General features: G+C 69.0%; 1 protein-coding gene across 1 annotated transcript; it reads right to left on the bottom strand.

The window, feature by feature from the left end:
* Window positions 1-275: 275 nt before the first annotated feature.
* On the bottom strand, window positions 276-13561 carry DUSP8 (dual specificity phosphatase 8). The gene is made up of 7 exons (XM_062195653.1): window positions 13478-13561; window positions 8801-9113; window positions 7291-7429; window positions 4510-4676; window positions 3851-4010; window positions 3591-3714; window positions 276-3498 (listed from the first exon to the last, which is right to left on the bottom strand). Exons 2-7 carry the CDS (start codon window positions 9029-9031, stop codon window positions 2472-2474), a joined length of 1848 nt encoding a protein of 615 aa, XP_062051637.1. The 5' UTR covers window positions 9032-9113; window positions 13478-13561; the 3' UTR covers window positions 276-2471.
* Between the last annotated feature and the right edge of the window lie 579 nt (window positions 13562-14140).

The raw sequence follows: 14140 nt of genomic DNA, 5'->3' as shown, positions 1-14140 counted from the left end.
CGGGAGCCCACTCCACAGGCGCTGTCCCACCTGGTGGGGTGGAGGGCGGGGCCAGCCGGCCTGGATGGTGGGGGTGAATGCAAAATGGTTTTATTTACACAGGTTTTGACTTATTCACACCGTCGGCAGCTTGCGTTGGCAGAGTGGCGCCCCTCCCCCACCCCAGCTCTGGTGAGCCCCACAGGTGGGCACCCCCCAGAAGCCCCTCGGAGCTTCTGCCCCCACCTCGACACACCCCACCCCAGCCTGAAGAAAAGAGGCAGAGGAGACCCCCGGAAAACCTGGGTCGCGGGATTTATTACAACACATTATCTCCAAATACAAAAGAGGAGTGGGAGTGCGGTGCGTGGGGGGGGGGGGCTCATGGGGGAGGGGGCTGGCAGCCCAGTCCACAGCGACTGGGAGCCGTGGGTGGGGGGACCGGCCACCTCTCCTCCACTGGACTTTCCAGCAAATAACATGAGGGGCCTGGTCCATTCTGGGGCAGTCTCTGTGCCCGGCAGCGGGGCAGGGGACGGGCAGTGGGCTGCAGGCTGGGGGAGAACTGGGCAGTGGCCCCTCCAGACCCCAAGTGCTGGCCAGGAAGTGACTGTTGTGGGGGGCCCTGTCTCCCCGGCAAAGGGGAGGAGGCAGCACCCGAGCCGTCCCCCGCCTCCGTTGCTCACTTTGGGTCTGGGCCTGCAGTAGTGAGAGCAGAGGTCACCAGGCCCCCCACAGCAGGACGGCGCCACGCCCTGGAGGAAGGGGAGGGAGGGGGGAGGTAGGGCTGTGGGACCCCCCTCCAGGGTTTCAGGGCCCAACCAGTGGCCCCAGACAGCTGTCTCCCGGACAGCATGGGGAGGGGGTGGGGGGGGGCGAGGAGGCGAGAGCCAGTGCATCCTCCACACCCAGGGTGACCTGGGAAACCCAACAGGGACAGACGTACAGGAGGCGGGGCCACAGACGCAATAATCATAATAATTAACCCATAGTAATAAATACTCAAACCTCTAAGAGATTGCAAATACAACAATGATAGCTTATCTCCTGGGGGGGGGGGTCGGGGCTGTGGGGACGGTGGGGCAGGAACAGCACTCCGTGTGGACAGGGACACGAGGCTGGGGTCAAAAGAACAACAGAGAAAGAAGACACAGCCGGGCGGCAGAGGGGCCTCCCGCCTGCTGGGCCGACCTCCCGCCCAGCCCCTGGCCCTTCCCAAGGCGGCCACTCCCTCCTCCCTTGCCAGCTTCAAGGCCCCTGAGGGCTGGGCGCAGCTCCTCCTGTCCCCAGAGCCTTGGGGTCCAGTGGCCCAGAGGGTGTGTGGGGGCAGCTGGGGCTTCTCCCCCCACCCTCACCCCAGGTTGGCCCACCTGGGCCCAACGCCACCTGGAGGTGGGGGCTGGCACATCACCTTGAAGCTGCCAGGAGAGCAGCCACCCCAGGGCAGGGGGCCCCTCCCCTGAGGTCCCCTTGGGGGCAGGGCAGAGCCCAGTCTCCCTCCGCCTGGAGCTCAGGGCCCGGCCTGCTCGGAGCGGAAGGGTCTGGCAGGTGCAAGGCAGCACCTGCTCCGGGAGGCCTCCTGGACCTGCAGGTGCACAGCCTGGGGCCCCAGTCTGGGGCCGGCTGGCGGGAGCCCCTAAAGCCACCCTGGCCTCACACCTGGGCGCAGACCCCTCCCCCCCCCACCAGTGGGGTCCTGAGCCTCCCGCCCAACACCCCCACCCAGGGCCAAGCTCCTCTGGGGGGTGCTTCCCCCAAAAGCAGGCGGCTCCCTGTGGAATCTGGCAAAGGAGCGGCCTCTCTCCGGGTCACCCAGGGCAGCTGGCTCAGGCCCAGGCACGTTCCCACCCCCATCGGACGCTGGGGAGCCAGCATCGCCAGGCCCCCATTTGCAGCCCCTCACCCTGGGTCCAGTGGTCCTCAGCAGCTACTGGGGTCAGCCCTGGGGAGCTGCGCACATGGTTGCCCTCTGTGCCAAGACTTGGCACCTTGAGCTGGCAGAGGGCTGGCACCACCGCCACAGATACACCAGCTCCTGGCATACCACCCCAGCCTACCTCTTGGGTGCAGAGCCGGAGAAGGAAGGGGGAGGGGAGGAGAGAGGAGGGTGGGTCTGCGGCTCAGTTTGTGGCAAAGACTTTTTTTTTTCCTTTTTTCCCCCTTTTTCTTATGTAAAAAGTGCACGAAAGCTGGGCAGCTCCTTCGCAAAGCTCAGCAGTGTCTCCCCTCCCGGGGAGGGGGCCCCAGGCCTGGCGCCCCAGCTTGCCACTGCAGGTGGCCTCGTATTGCTTAGAAACGTGAGTTTCCGTTTAAATACCGGACAGTAAAAATAGAGCTCCGAGGCCCGCCAGCGCCGTGGCCAAGTCACGGGCAGAGTCGACAGCTTAAATAAATAAAAATCGAAATATTCACTTCTCGGTAAAAATCGCAGTAAAACCATCTACCGTCCTCCGTGCTCTGCACGACACACACGCACCGCGGCCGCGGCGGTGTCAGGACACGCGGATGACCTCCACGCTGCCCGAGAAGCTGCCTTGCCTGCCCAGCGCCGCCAGCTCCTCGCCGCGCGCGCGGCCCTCGGCCCGGCCGTCCTCGAAGTCCATCTGGCAGCTGCGCCGCGTGAACGGCGCGTCGGGCGCCGTGGGCTCGTCCGGCCAGCCGGTCCGCGCGTCCCGGGCCTCGGCCCGCGCGCCCGCCCGGCCGAAGGGCGCCCGCAGCGCGCCGCCCGCGCCCTGCGCGCCCTCGGGGCTGAAGCACCAGGGCGCATCGGGCGACGGCGTGCCCGGGGAGTCCAGCGGCGGTGCCCAGGCCCCGGGGCCGGCGGGCTGGCCGGGGCCGGGCAGCCCGGGCGCCGACAGGGCCGAGAGGCCGTGCCGCGGAGTCTGCCGGGCCGCGTCGCCGAAGTTCAGGCCCAGGCCGTGCGCCGGGGAGCGCGCGGGGGAGCCGGCGGGGGCGCGGGGCCGCCGGCGGGGCCGCGGGCGCGCCTCGGGCGCGGCGGCGTCGGGGCTGTCGGCGCCCGGAGAGGGCAGGCCGCGCGCGCCCCCGGACGGGCTGTCCAGCTTGCAGAGTTTCGGGGCCTCGCCCGGGTCGGGGGGCCCGGGGCCGTCGGGCCGCCGGCTCGGGGCGTAGGCCGACTTGATGTCCAGCGAGAAGGAGCGCTTGAGGCGGTTGGTGTCCTGGAGGCGGTCGGAGGAGAGGTGCAGGCCGCGCAGGCCCTGCTGCAGCGCGCTGGTGGCCGGCGCGGCGGCGGGCGCGGGCGGCGCGGGGGGCTCCGCGCCGGCGCTCGGGCCGCCCTCCCTGGCCGCGCCGGCCGCGGCGCTCCCCGTGGCAGCGCCCTCTGAGGTAGGTGGAGGCAGCCGCGGCAGAGGCGCCGGGCCCGGGAGCGGCTCGGGCGTCCCGGGGCAGGACGCCGCGTCCCCCTGCAGGGCGGCCAGCAGCTTCAGGCTCCGCTCATACTCCAGCAGCTGGCCCAGGAAGTTGAAGTTGGGCGAGATGGACGGGCGCCGGTCCTTGACGAACCTGCGGCGGCGACGGGGGGCTGGGCTCAGGCCTGCAGCTCCGCCCCTCGGGGAGCGCCAGGTGTGTGGGGGAGGGCAGGGGCGGGCACCCACCTGTAGGCGTCGTCGGAGGACATGCTCATAGTCTTCATGATGTAGGCGATGGCGATGGTGGCCGAGCGGGAGATGCCAGCCAGACAGTGGACAATGACTTGGCAGCTGGACAGCTTGGCCTTATCTGGGGGCGGGGGGCGGTGGCCGGTGGGTGAGGGCTGAGCTCTCAGGCGGGCACCCTCCGCCCCGCCCCCCGGAGCCCCCGCCCCCCCCCCCCCGCGCCGGCGGCCCAGCCCCCTCCCGCTGGCCGCAGACCTCACCGATGAACTCGATGGACTTGTCCAGCCAGGGCAGCAGCCTCTCGCAGTAGTTGTCGTTGATGGGGATGCGCATGAAGCGGCTCTCGCAGATGAAGTCGGGCTTGGGGCAGGAGTTGCTGGCGTTCAGCACGTAGCTTATGCCGTTTTGGGTCATCAGGTCCTGGCCAGGGCAGGACGGGTCAGAGGGGGGCGGGGAGGGGGGAGCCCTGGGGTGGCCTTCTCCCACGGCAGGGAAGGGCTGTAGAATCTTGGGGTGCTCTGTAGCCTGGCTCCTGGGGCTCAGAACGTGCCCGGAGAGCCTCCTGGTCTGAGGGCATGGGGAGTGCCCCCCCCACCGCCTCTCTGATCCCTGCCCAGGCATTTCATGGCTGCCTGGGTGGTGGCTTTGGCTCCCGCCCCCCACTTCCCGTCCAGTCCCGTCCATCGGTCGTCATTGCTTTTTAAAACACGGGAGTCTTTCAGAGCTGGCCAGGGGCCCGGTGACATCAGAAGTTTGGCATGCCCGCCCTGCTAGGCCCCTCCTCCAGCCCTGTGTGTTCCTGTGCGGGGTGGGGAGGGGAGGGGAGCCTTGGGCCGCCTCTGCCCTCAACCCGAGCTTATCTGGCCCCAGGCCCTCCCCAGAGGGAGGCCGCCCCCCTCCCCCTGCCCTGTGCACACACCTTGTTGAGGACATCCTTCTGGGAGCCCAGGTAGAGGTGAGGCAAGATGCGGGTGAGGCCCACGCTGGGCACAGGCAGGCAGGGCTGCGAGAGGCTCATGGGCAGCAGGGCAGCGGGCTTGCCCTCACAGAGGCCGGGGAAGCAGGAGGAGAAGGTGGCAAAGCCCCCTGCAGGAGGAGGGAGAGGGAGACGCGTGAGGCCACACAGCACAAGGTCCCCATCCACGCAGGGCTCAGCCACGCCCAGGGGGACCCCCAGCCCGTGCCCGGCCTGAGCACCTGGTCTCGGGGCTGCAGGATGGCGCTCTCCGGGCGGGCGGCACCTGCTGTAGCATTTACAGTCTGCACCCACATTCCTCCCCATGCTAATTAGGGGCTGGCCCCGCGGACGACGCTGCTGTGATGCCCATAAAAATGTGGGCTGGAGGTGGCCAGCCCGGCACGTGCTGGACCCAGAGGCCGTGGGGGTCTCGGGCGGAGGCGGGAGCCTCTCCGAGCTCTGGCGCTCAGGCCTGTGGCCAGGCCGGGCCTACCCCGAGCTGATGCAATCCTTCCCTGCCTGCAGCTGGACGACAGCCCCAGGCCCTGGCCTGGGTGCCAGGACTGCGAGGCAAGTGCTTGTGGGGGACCTCCTCCCCCCGGGGCATGACATCACCCCGCGGGATTGGCACAGCCGGCAGGGGCATTTGTGGTCAGGCCGCGGCTCCGCTCCACCCAGCAGAAGACAGAGGCGCAGAGGCACCTGGGGCAGCAGGCGCGCCCAGGGCAGCAGTGGGCACCGGTTCTGCACCCAGCTGGCACGCGCCCTGCCGCCGAGTCTTGGGCTACAGGCTGGTGGAGGAGCCCTCCGCAGCCCGTCCCCGGTGCCTCCGACTCTGTGCCCACGAACAGCACGCCTCTGGCCTCGGCTTCCTCGTCCTGTATGAGTGGCCCTGGACACACCTGTCCTGGCTGGGGTGACCACTGACTCACCCCAGAAACCAGGCAGTAGCCGTCAGCTCGTGACAGGGTGAGCCGAGACCTGCTCGGTGACTTCTGGGGCTGTTCACATTTCGGGGACACCAGCCCCACGCCCTACCCCAGCAGGTGGGCTGCTGCTTCTAAGTTGAGGCATTCGCTTCCCCTTGGGAAGAGGCAGGGTCCCAGGTCCCACGGAGGAGGCTGTGCCGGGGACCTGGAGGTTTGCTGAGGCGCTCGGCCGTCATCCCTAGCCCAGCACTGCCGGAGTGCCCGTGTGCCGCATAGGAAGGCGTGACTTTGGGGGAGAAGCAGTCCCTTCCTTGAGAAGCTGCCGGGTGCACAGCGTGACTGTAGGCAGCAGGGCTGCCCCAGGTCCCCGGTCCCCAGATGCTGAGCAGGGTGCCACGGGGCCCCAGACGCTGCCACCCCCTCCTATGCCTGCCGGAGGTCAGGCCCCTGGAGGGACAGCAGCTGTGGACTCGCCCACCTGCCCTTCCCCTCCCCCTCTCCCTCCAAGTGAGAGGCATGGGGAATCCCAGGGGAACCCCTGTCCCCCAGACCCAGGGAGCTCTGGGCGCCAGTCCTGGAGGGGCTTAGGTGACAAGGGAGGGGCGCGGGGTGGAATGAGTGGCCATAACTAGGCCATGGCCTTCCTTGGGGCCTGGGGAGGCGCTCCTGCCCACAGGTACCCCCAGGAGCTCCTTGCCTCAGGTGGAACCCCCACCAGCTCCCCTGCCCACAGCCACCACCCCAAGCCTGCTCCAGCCTTTGCAGGGTGCCCACCCACCTGGGTGCAGGGCCTACTCTCCCTGAGGCCCCGGGGGGTGTCCTGCGGAGCTGCAGGGCGCACCTGGCCCATGGCTACTGGCCCCTCTCCCATCCCCACCAGGGGTATGAGCTGCAGAGCGGGGGAGGGAGTCACAGCAGCACCCCCCGCCCCCAGGAGGACATCTGGGTCCCCCCCTGCCCCCAGGGGACCTAGGGGATGAGGGTGGGTCAGAGGGTTTGCAGTTCTGTGGCCTCTGGGTCCAAGAGTTCATGCAAACCCTTCTGAGATGGGTGCAAGGTGCAAACACCAGAGGTGAATACACGTGTGTGCACACAGACACGGGTACACGTGTGCGCGGTGACGGCCACCCTGTGGACACCCTGCAGACATGCTGGCCCAGAGGGGTAGGGCCCTTGACTCACACTACAGTCACGGAGAAGGGGCAGCCTGTGTCCCCCACCCCCGCCCACCGCCCACGGCTCCCAGACAACGCTCGGGCCCCTGGGCAGCCTCCCTCACAGGCCAGGCGGAAGGTCCCACTCCTGTTGGCCCCCGGAGGCAGAGGGCTGGCCCAGCTGTGCCTGCACCTGTCAGGAGCCCAGTGCCTCTGTTGGTGTGTGTGTATGGGGGTGGAGACACCGTGTGCAGCCCTCCACATGCCCCACTCCACCTGCCACAGCCCTGTGGTTGGTACACAGAGGCCAGGGCATGAGCGTCAACAAAGACCCCAGACCCATGCTGGGGAAGGGGTGTGTCCCTGGGACCTGGGCCACCTCCAGGAGGGGATTCCATGGACGTGGGGGGGGGGGGGGGCTGGCTGGCCAGGCCATGTGTAGACCCTGGAGCCCTGTGCTGGCCCCTGGGCAGCAGGGTGGGACCGGTCCCAGCTCACAGGGGTTCCCAGAGGGGGTGTCTCCTGGTCGCTCGCCCCTGCACAAGCGAGTTGTTCTCGGGGGACCCCCCTGCTCTCCTGCGTGGGCCCCTACAGACATGGTCTCTGCAGATGTCCTCGGGCCCTGCCACGCTGCGAGGGGAGCTCACCCCGGAGCTCACCTGTGAGGATGGCCACGCTGTCGAAGCAGCCGTCCAGCTTGCTGAGCAGGATGGAGAGGAAGCTGTCGGCGGCCAGCACACTGGCGTCCCGCGTGCTCTGGTCATAGACCACCACGTCCTGCGGCTCCGCGGCCTCTACCTGGAGGCCGTGAGGGCAGCGGTCAGGGCTGCCTGCACCTGTCTGACAGCCCAGCCCCCTGCTGCCACCCACCCCCTGCTGCCCAAAGGAAGGACTAGGGCTTAGAGGGAGGGGCTGCTGCCTGGGGGGGGGATGGCAGGTGCCCTGCCCACGCCCACACACTCTCTACCTGCTGGGGGCACAGGTGTGCTCACACCTGGATAGGTATAAATGTCTAGGCCCACACAGACAGCCATGGGGTCGGGGAGGCCCAGAGGGGGCTCGTGCCCTCTCCAGCCACACAGGGGAGGGGGGACACGTGTGTCCCCTGTGGCCAGGCCGGCCTCAAGCAGACGCAGGTGATGGTTGGGGAGTGCACCTGCGGGGCACCAAGAGTGACAGGCGCACATGGCCGGGGCCTGGGCACAGGCAGAGGAGTTGGGCGGGTCCTTTGGGTGGGGGTCTCACTGGAGCTCACCTTCCCTCCTCAGCCCCGTGCAGACCCTGAGGGCTGCAGCAGGAGTGTCCCCCACCCCCACTCCGGAGGCAGCAGCTGGAGGCTGGGGTTCCTCCTCCCTCCCCCACTCTGAGGGAGGGGCCTTGGGGCCAGATGTTAAGCGGCTTTTGCTCAGAGAGCAGCGGCCACCCCCCTCCCCACCCCAGCACACTCAGCCCTTAAGCCAGCTGAGCCGCCAGCCCGGGGTTGGATGATGTCACCAGCAGCCAATAGGCTCCCACTCTGGCCGGGAGTCCTCGCTGGGGGTGATTCATCACCGATCCCCCCACTGGAGCGGCAGGGAGCCTGCTGTGGCTTGGAGCGGGGACACAGCCAAATGCACTGTCCCACCTGGGACCAGGTCCCGGGCTGCTGCACGTGCCCCACGCCCTGCCGGAGGCCTGGGGGGGGGGGGCACCTGCACTGGTTCCGGGCCCAGGCCCCCTGCCTCCCTTAGCTGGGCGGTCCTGGGGAGGAACGAGCTGGGACAGTGCTCCCTGAAGACTGCAGTCCCCTTGCCAGCCCCCACCCCGTCCTCACAGGTCAGAGCAGCTGCGTCCAGCTGCACCCCTGCGTGGTCCCACCTCCCTCGACTCTACAGCGCTCCTTTCTGAGCCCTGTTTGGGCCTTGGGGGCACCACCCTGCCTTGCATGTTTGGAGGCAAACTCGGGGAGGCAAACTTTGGAGGCAAACCCAGGTGGGGTCAGCAGGCTCAGGAAAGGGGGGGCTGGGGAGATGCGGCAGGAGGGCCTCCCTGGAGGAGACACCTTGCAGTGCTAAGGAGCACGTGGGGAGTGGGGGCAAGGTCCCCCAGGGACATCTCAGAGCCCGGCGTTGCTGCCTGCTCCCAGGCCCCCGTTCAGCTGTGGACTCCGGTGCGGCCACGGCCGGGTACCTGGCTGCGCACGGCCGGCTGGATGAGCTCGGCGATCGTCACCTTGCCCTGCTGCAGCCGCCGCTTCACCAGCTTGGAGCAGCAGATGTTCACGGAGCTGAGCACGTGGCAACTGTTGTATTCCACGAAGGAGCGGCTGTCGATGACCAGGGGCCCCCCGGGCCCGCCCCGCAGCAGGCTGGCCAGCTTCCTGGCGTCCATCACCTTCCTCGGGAGCCGGTCCCCGGCCATGGTGGGGCAGTGGGCAGGCTGACCCCCGGAGTGAGGAGGGTGTGGCCTCGCGTCCCGAGCGCCCTAGCGCATGGCAGCAGACCTGTGGGGAGAGGAGGGCGGTCAGAAGCTCCGGGGGCTCCCGGGATGCACCAGTGCAGGGACCCTCCCTCCCCAAGTGTGAACCCAGGCCTCATCGCGTTGGGAGGGTCCGTGGGAGACCTGCCCAGCCCTCATGCAGGCCTCTCAGCAGGACACGGCGGGGCCAGGCTGGTGGTCTCGGGCCGGGTCTGGCCAGGGGGAGCTTCCGCGGGGCCCTGGGGCTCACTGACTGACAGTTCCAGGACGGCTCATCCCACGCCTGGATGCAGCCTCTGCCTTCTCTGGTTCCGAGGCTTCCCAGGGCCCCTGGCAAAGCAGAGAACTTGCTTCTCGCACTCCGACCTGCCTCTCCCCGCCTCGGCATCTCCCCTGCTCCCCACCACCAGCCTAATGTGCACAGCGGCTGCTCTCTAAGCCGATAATCCTGGTCACAGTGGGGACTGGACTGATGGGCTCCTGGAGGAGGGTGGGAGGGCTGGGCACGGTGATGGGGGGCCGCTCCTGCCTCGCAGAGGGCAGCCTTAGGACCAAGGTCAGTGTACCTGGGATGCTTGGGGTGCTGGGGCCTTCAGATGGCTTCAGACACCCTCAGGCTAAGGGGTGCATGGAGGAAGTAGGAGGAAGCTTGGTATCTGGGGCCCCTGGCAGCCCCTGCGCCCCCGCACCTGCAGGGCCCAAGCTCCCCACCACTTGGCAGGACTGGCCTTGCTCTAGGCCCACCCGAGCCTCACAGCCCCCAAGGAGACACAGTTTGAATTAACTACGGGGAAACTGAGGCTCAAGGCAGCAGTAGGAGAAACACAATGTCCACATGTCACCCACGGCAGCCATGATGCCTGGGTCAGCCCCCAGGTCGGCATGGACAGTCCCCCATGCCCTGCCCACTGCTGGGGCAGCTCCCAGCCCCTCCGCGCAGTGAGTCCCGGCCCCTCTGCTCGCCTGCTCGGGGCTCCGTGTCCAGTCCCAGCCACCTCCCCTGCAGCCTGGGGTGCCTCCTGTTGCCCCGGGGGCCAGTGAGACAGGGCAAAGCTACTGAGGAACGTGGCACTTCTGGCCAGTGGGCAAGGATTAGGGTCGGTTCCCAGACACTTGCCCTCCAGGCTGCACCTGCCAAGGGGGTCCTGGTCCACTGAGGGGGTCCCTGCCCAGTGAGGTGACTCCTGCAAGTGGTGACAGGCCACAGCCACTTGCCCCCATGGTGACCTCCACACCCCCACCCCTGCCCCAGCAGCTCCTGACACCCGGGCAGAGTCGCTGCCCTGGACAGCAGCCCAGCTCAGAGAGCCAGCACCTGAGATAGCCACAGAGGGGAGGGGACGCCAGGGAGCCAAAGCCTCAATGTGCTCATCTGTTAAGTGGGTAGGCTGTCCCTCAGCTCCAACAGAAGCCAGCAGGACCCCCAGCACAGGGTCCTGGCATCCACACTGCCCGACAGTGGGGGCAACTCTACCGATGGGCGTCGAGGCCAGAGGAGGGGGGCACCTGAGACCTAGCGACAAGGCAGGCTGGGGGCAGGGGCTGCAGGGGGCCTGGTACCTGGCTGGCCCTGCCTCCCCAGGAATCCTTGCGCTGGAACGTGGCCCTATTAACCACCCTAGTATTGTTATTTGCAGCCGAGGGGACTCATTAGCAAGTTAGCACCTCCGTCGTCGCCATGGCAACAGCAGAGGCACCAGGCAACCGCTGCTCCCGCGGCTGCAGCCGCCAGCAGGATCCTCTGCAGTGGGCAGGTCGTCCTCCTCCGTCCTCACCCGCTGCCTCTGCCGGCAGGCCAGGGACCCCGTGGTGACCCCCCAGCCCTCCCCTACCCGGTGCTGGTCCCAGGTACGCCCACGAGGCTGACCCCACAGCCCACTTGCATCTACTCCTTCAGAGGCCTTCTCTGAACATCGAGGGGCTGGGCTGAGGCTCCTCCTGCAGGGTGTGGGGGGGGGCAGACCCTTCACCCCTGGCCTCCTGCAGATGCTACAGATGAGGGCCCCAGCAGGTGGGGGTGGGGGAGCGGAGACCCTTGGCACAGCCCGGGCAGGTCAGCCGGTGCAGAACAGGTCAGGTGGGCTTCCGTTCGGCCCGGGTCTCCACTTTCAAAGACAGGAGTCCAGCTCCGACGCTAGCTCTGTGGGGCCTCATTCCTGGGACCCCAGGCCCAACCTGAGATCCTCACCAAAGCGGCTTCCACGTCCAAACCCAGCAGGAGGCCTTCCCGGCCCCTGTCCCGGAGGCCAGGGACACAGCACGGACGGAGGCTCCTGTGCAGAACACACCCCTTTGTGCGGCACGTGAGGCTGGTGCTCACTCCTTGCCCACGGCCCACAGGGCCTCCCGTGCAATTAGACACGCGTGTGGGGAATCCAGGCACACACGTGCCGCTGCACACACATCCTCAGAATCTTCTGAGAATCCGGGGACACCTATGCCCGGGGGGGGCAGCTCCAGGGCAGCCCACACACCGGGTTCCCACACGCAAGGCCTCCCTCCATGGGGGACACTCACGTCCCTGGGCAGTGAGTGACCAGCAACAATCTGAGTGCTGGGGCCATCCCCAGCTCCCCGCTGCTCAGCCTAGTGACAGGGAGCTCACTACCCTCACATGGCCACTGTCAGGACGACAGGCCCACGGGGAGACAGGGCTGGGTCTGGCAGGCTCAGCGGGTCACCAGCTGTGGCTCGTACCCAGGCAGAGCCTGGGAAGGCAGCCAGCAGTGGAGGGACCCGGACGCTAAGGTGTCTGCCGACGCTGTCACTCAGGGATGCCCCCGGCTCCGCCCCATCCACTCACCCCAGTGCACCTGCCCCTGCGGTTCCCAGGGGTGAGCATGCCCCTGCCCCCCACCGAGGTCTCTCTAAACCTTGACTGGGCCCATGGCAATGCCCACCAGTGCCAGCCTGGGCTTGGGGAGGCCATGGATTTGGGAGATGGCCATGGTGGGGTGGTGGTGGAGCGGAAGGCCCCTGGGAGCCCCGGAGCGGGGCACAGGCCGGGCCTGGGGTGACAGGGCTCTGCACAGGGCCGGTGGAAGCGGAGGCTGGGAACTTGACCATACCTGTTTGCTCCCCTCCCACCTGGCCTGTCCCAGTCCCACAGAGCTGAGGGTTTCTGCTGACCACAGCTCCCCCAGCAGGAGCTGACGGCTCCCGGAGGCACCTGCACCTGGGCGGAGGATGGGGCTGGGAGAGCCCCTTGGCCACAGAACCAGTGCAGGCACCTTGAGGAGGCATCCCTGATGGGAAGCCCTGGTCCCGGAGAGCTCCCTGGGGACTAGGGAGCAGCAGGAGGGAGGTGCTCCAGCCAGACTTCAGAAAAAAAGCCTAGCTCTGATCACATGATCAGGCAGGGGTGGGGGTACTGTTATCAGCTGGGGAGAGAGTGCCTAGGACTCTGCCCTCCCTGTGCAGGGCCTGGCGGCCTCATACTTGGCTGCCGGCTGCCGTGGAGCCAGCTCTAAGGGTGCTCTGGGTCCCCACCGAGGCCACAGAGACGGGACTCCCTCTCAGACCCTGCGGCACCCCACCCCCACCCAAGCCGCCCCTCCTCCACCCCCACAGGGCTCGCAACCCCGCCACTGCGGCACCACGGTCCCCAACGCCCCCCGCCGCAGCCGCGATACCATTGCAGCAGTCAGTGGGAAGGTGGGGGTGCGTGCGGGGCCTGCTGTTGTCCCCACCCCAGCACGCCAGACTTTGGGGTACCCAACCTGGGCTGCGCCCTCCCCTCCCTAGGCAGGAGATGCCCGGGAGGGGCCGTGGGCAGCCTGGACGTGCCAGCCCCTCCCCCGGCACCGCGCAGACTCGGGTCTTTTATTCCGCAGAGGCCAGCAGAGCGCGCGCCGGGGTGCGGGCGGCCCGGCCCGAGGGGGACGGGATCTGCAGCCCCTCTCCTGGGTCCTCCCCAGCCCAAGGCCAGGACTCCGCCTTCCCCCGTCCGGCTCAGGATTCGGGCGACTGTCTCCAATTCCGACCCCAACGCGGGTGCCCTGGTGCGCGCGACAGGTCCACGATGGACCGCCAGTGGCCCTCTGGGTCTCCGATGTATTCCCCTCCTCCCCCCCGACGCACACACACACACCGTCAGGAGGAGTCGCCGGCAGCAGGCGGCCAGCGACCACCGGGTCGGGGTCCGCGGCGCGCTGCGCTCGGCGGGGGCAGGGCTTCCAGGTCCGCGGCAGCCTCGCGAGCCGGGCCGGGTAGGGCTGAGCGCCGCGGCCCGAGCCGCTCTGCGCCCGCCGCCCGCTCCCCGGCGCCCTCCAGGCGCGGGGTCCCCGGGCTCTCCCGCCCCGCGTCGATCGGCCCCGCCCGGACGCCGCCTCTCGCACCCCCAGCCGTCCCCCCCCCCCCCGCCTTCGTCCTGGCCGGAGCCCCGCTCACCTCGCTCCCGCCCTCCTCGGGGCGCACCGGGGACCCGTGCCGCGTTCAGGGCGCCCGCTCGGCCGCGCCGCCCATGGGCCCGGCGGGGGCCCGCGCAGCCGGGGCAGGGGCCAGGGGAGCGCGCGGGCCGCGTCGCCGTCGCCGTCGCCGCCGCCGCGGGGAGCGCTCGCTCGAACCGGGGCGCGCGCACTGCGGGCGGGCACGCGCGCTCGCGGCGCGCATCCCAACCCCGCGCTCCGCGGGCGCGGCCGGGCTGCTCCGGCTCGGCTCGGCTCGGCCCGGCGTCCAGCGTCCGGCGTCCGGCGTCCGGCGTCCGGCGGGGCGGGGGCCGCGGAGCCGGCGCGGCCGCGAGTGACAGGCCCGGGGCGGAGGGCGGGGCAGCCGGTGGGGATGAGGTCATGCCGAGCGAAAAAAGCCCCTGACGTCACCTGTAGCCAATCAGCGCGCGCGGCTCGGGGGCAGGTGACGTCAACCGGAGCCCGGCTTTGGGGAAGATTAGAGGCGCGGCCGGGGGGCGGGTGCCGGGGCTGCCCTGCGCCCTGCACCCTGCGCCCTGCGCCCTGCCCGGCACAGGCTCTTAAAGGGGCCACGCGGGCTCCCAGGTCGAGCGCCAGGACCCCTCCTCCAGGAAGCCTTCCCAGCCCCAGGGCCCTGCGGCAGCCG

The sequence above is a fragment of the Lepus europaeus genome, chromosome 7 (genome assembly GCF_033115175.1).
Source record: "Lepus europaeus isolate LE1 chromosome 7, mLepTim1.pri, whole genome shotgun sequence".
Lineage (NCBI taxonomy): Eukaryota > Metazoa > Chordata > Mammalia > Lagomorpha > Leporidae > Lepus > Lepus europaeus.
This window is presented reverse-complemented; position numbering and strand designations above follow the sequence as displayed.

Coding starts and splice junctions, on each gene's coding strand:
- DUSP8 (XM_062195653.1), bottom strand. CDS start 9,031: ATGGCCGGGGACCGGCTCCCGAGGAAGGTGATGGACGCCAGGAAGCTG. Junction 7,430..8,800: donor AGCCGGCCGTGCGCAGCCAG/GTACCCGGCCGT, acceptor CACGGCCTCCAG/GTAGAGGCCGCGGAGCCGCA. Junction 3,715..3,850: donor CAAGTCCATCGAGTTCATCG/GTGAGGTCTGCG, acceptor CCCCGCCCCCAG/ATAAGGCCAAGCTGTCCAGC.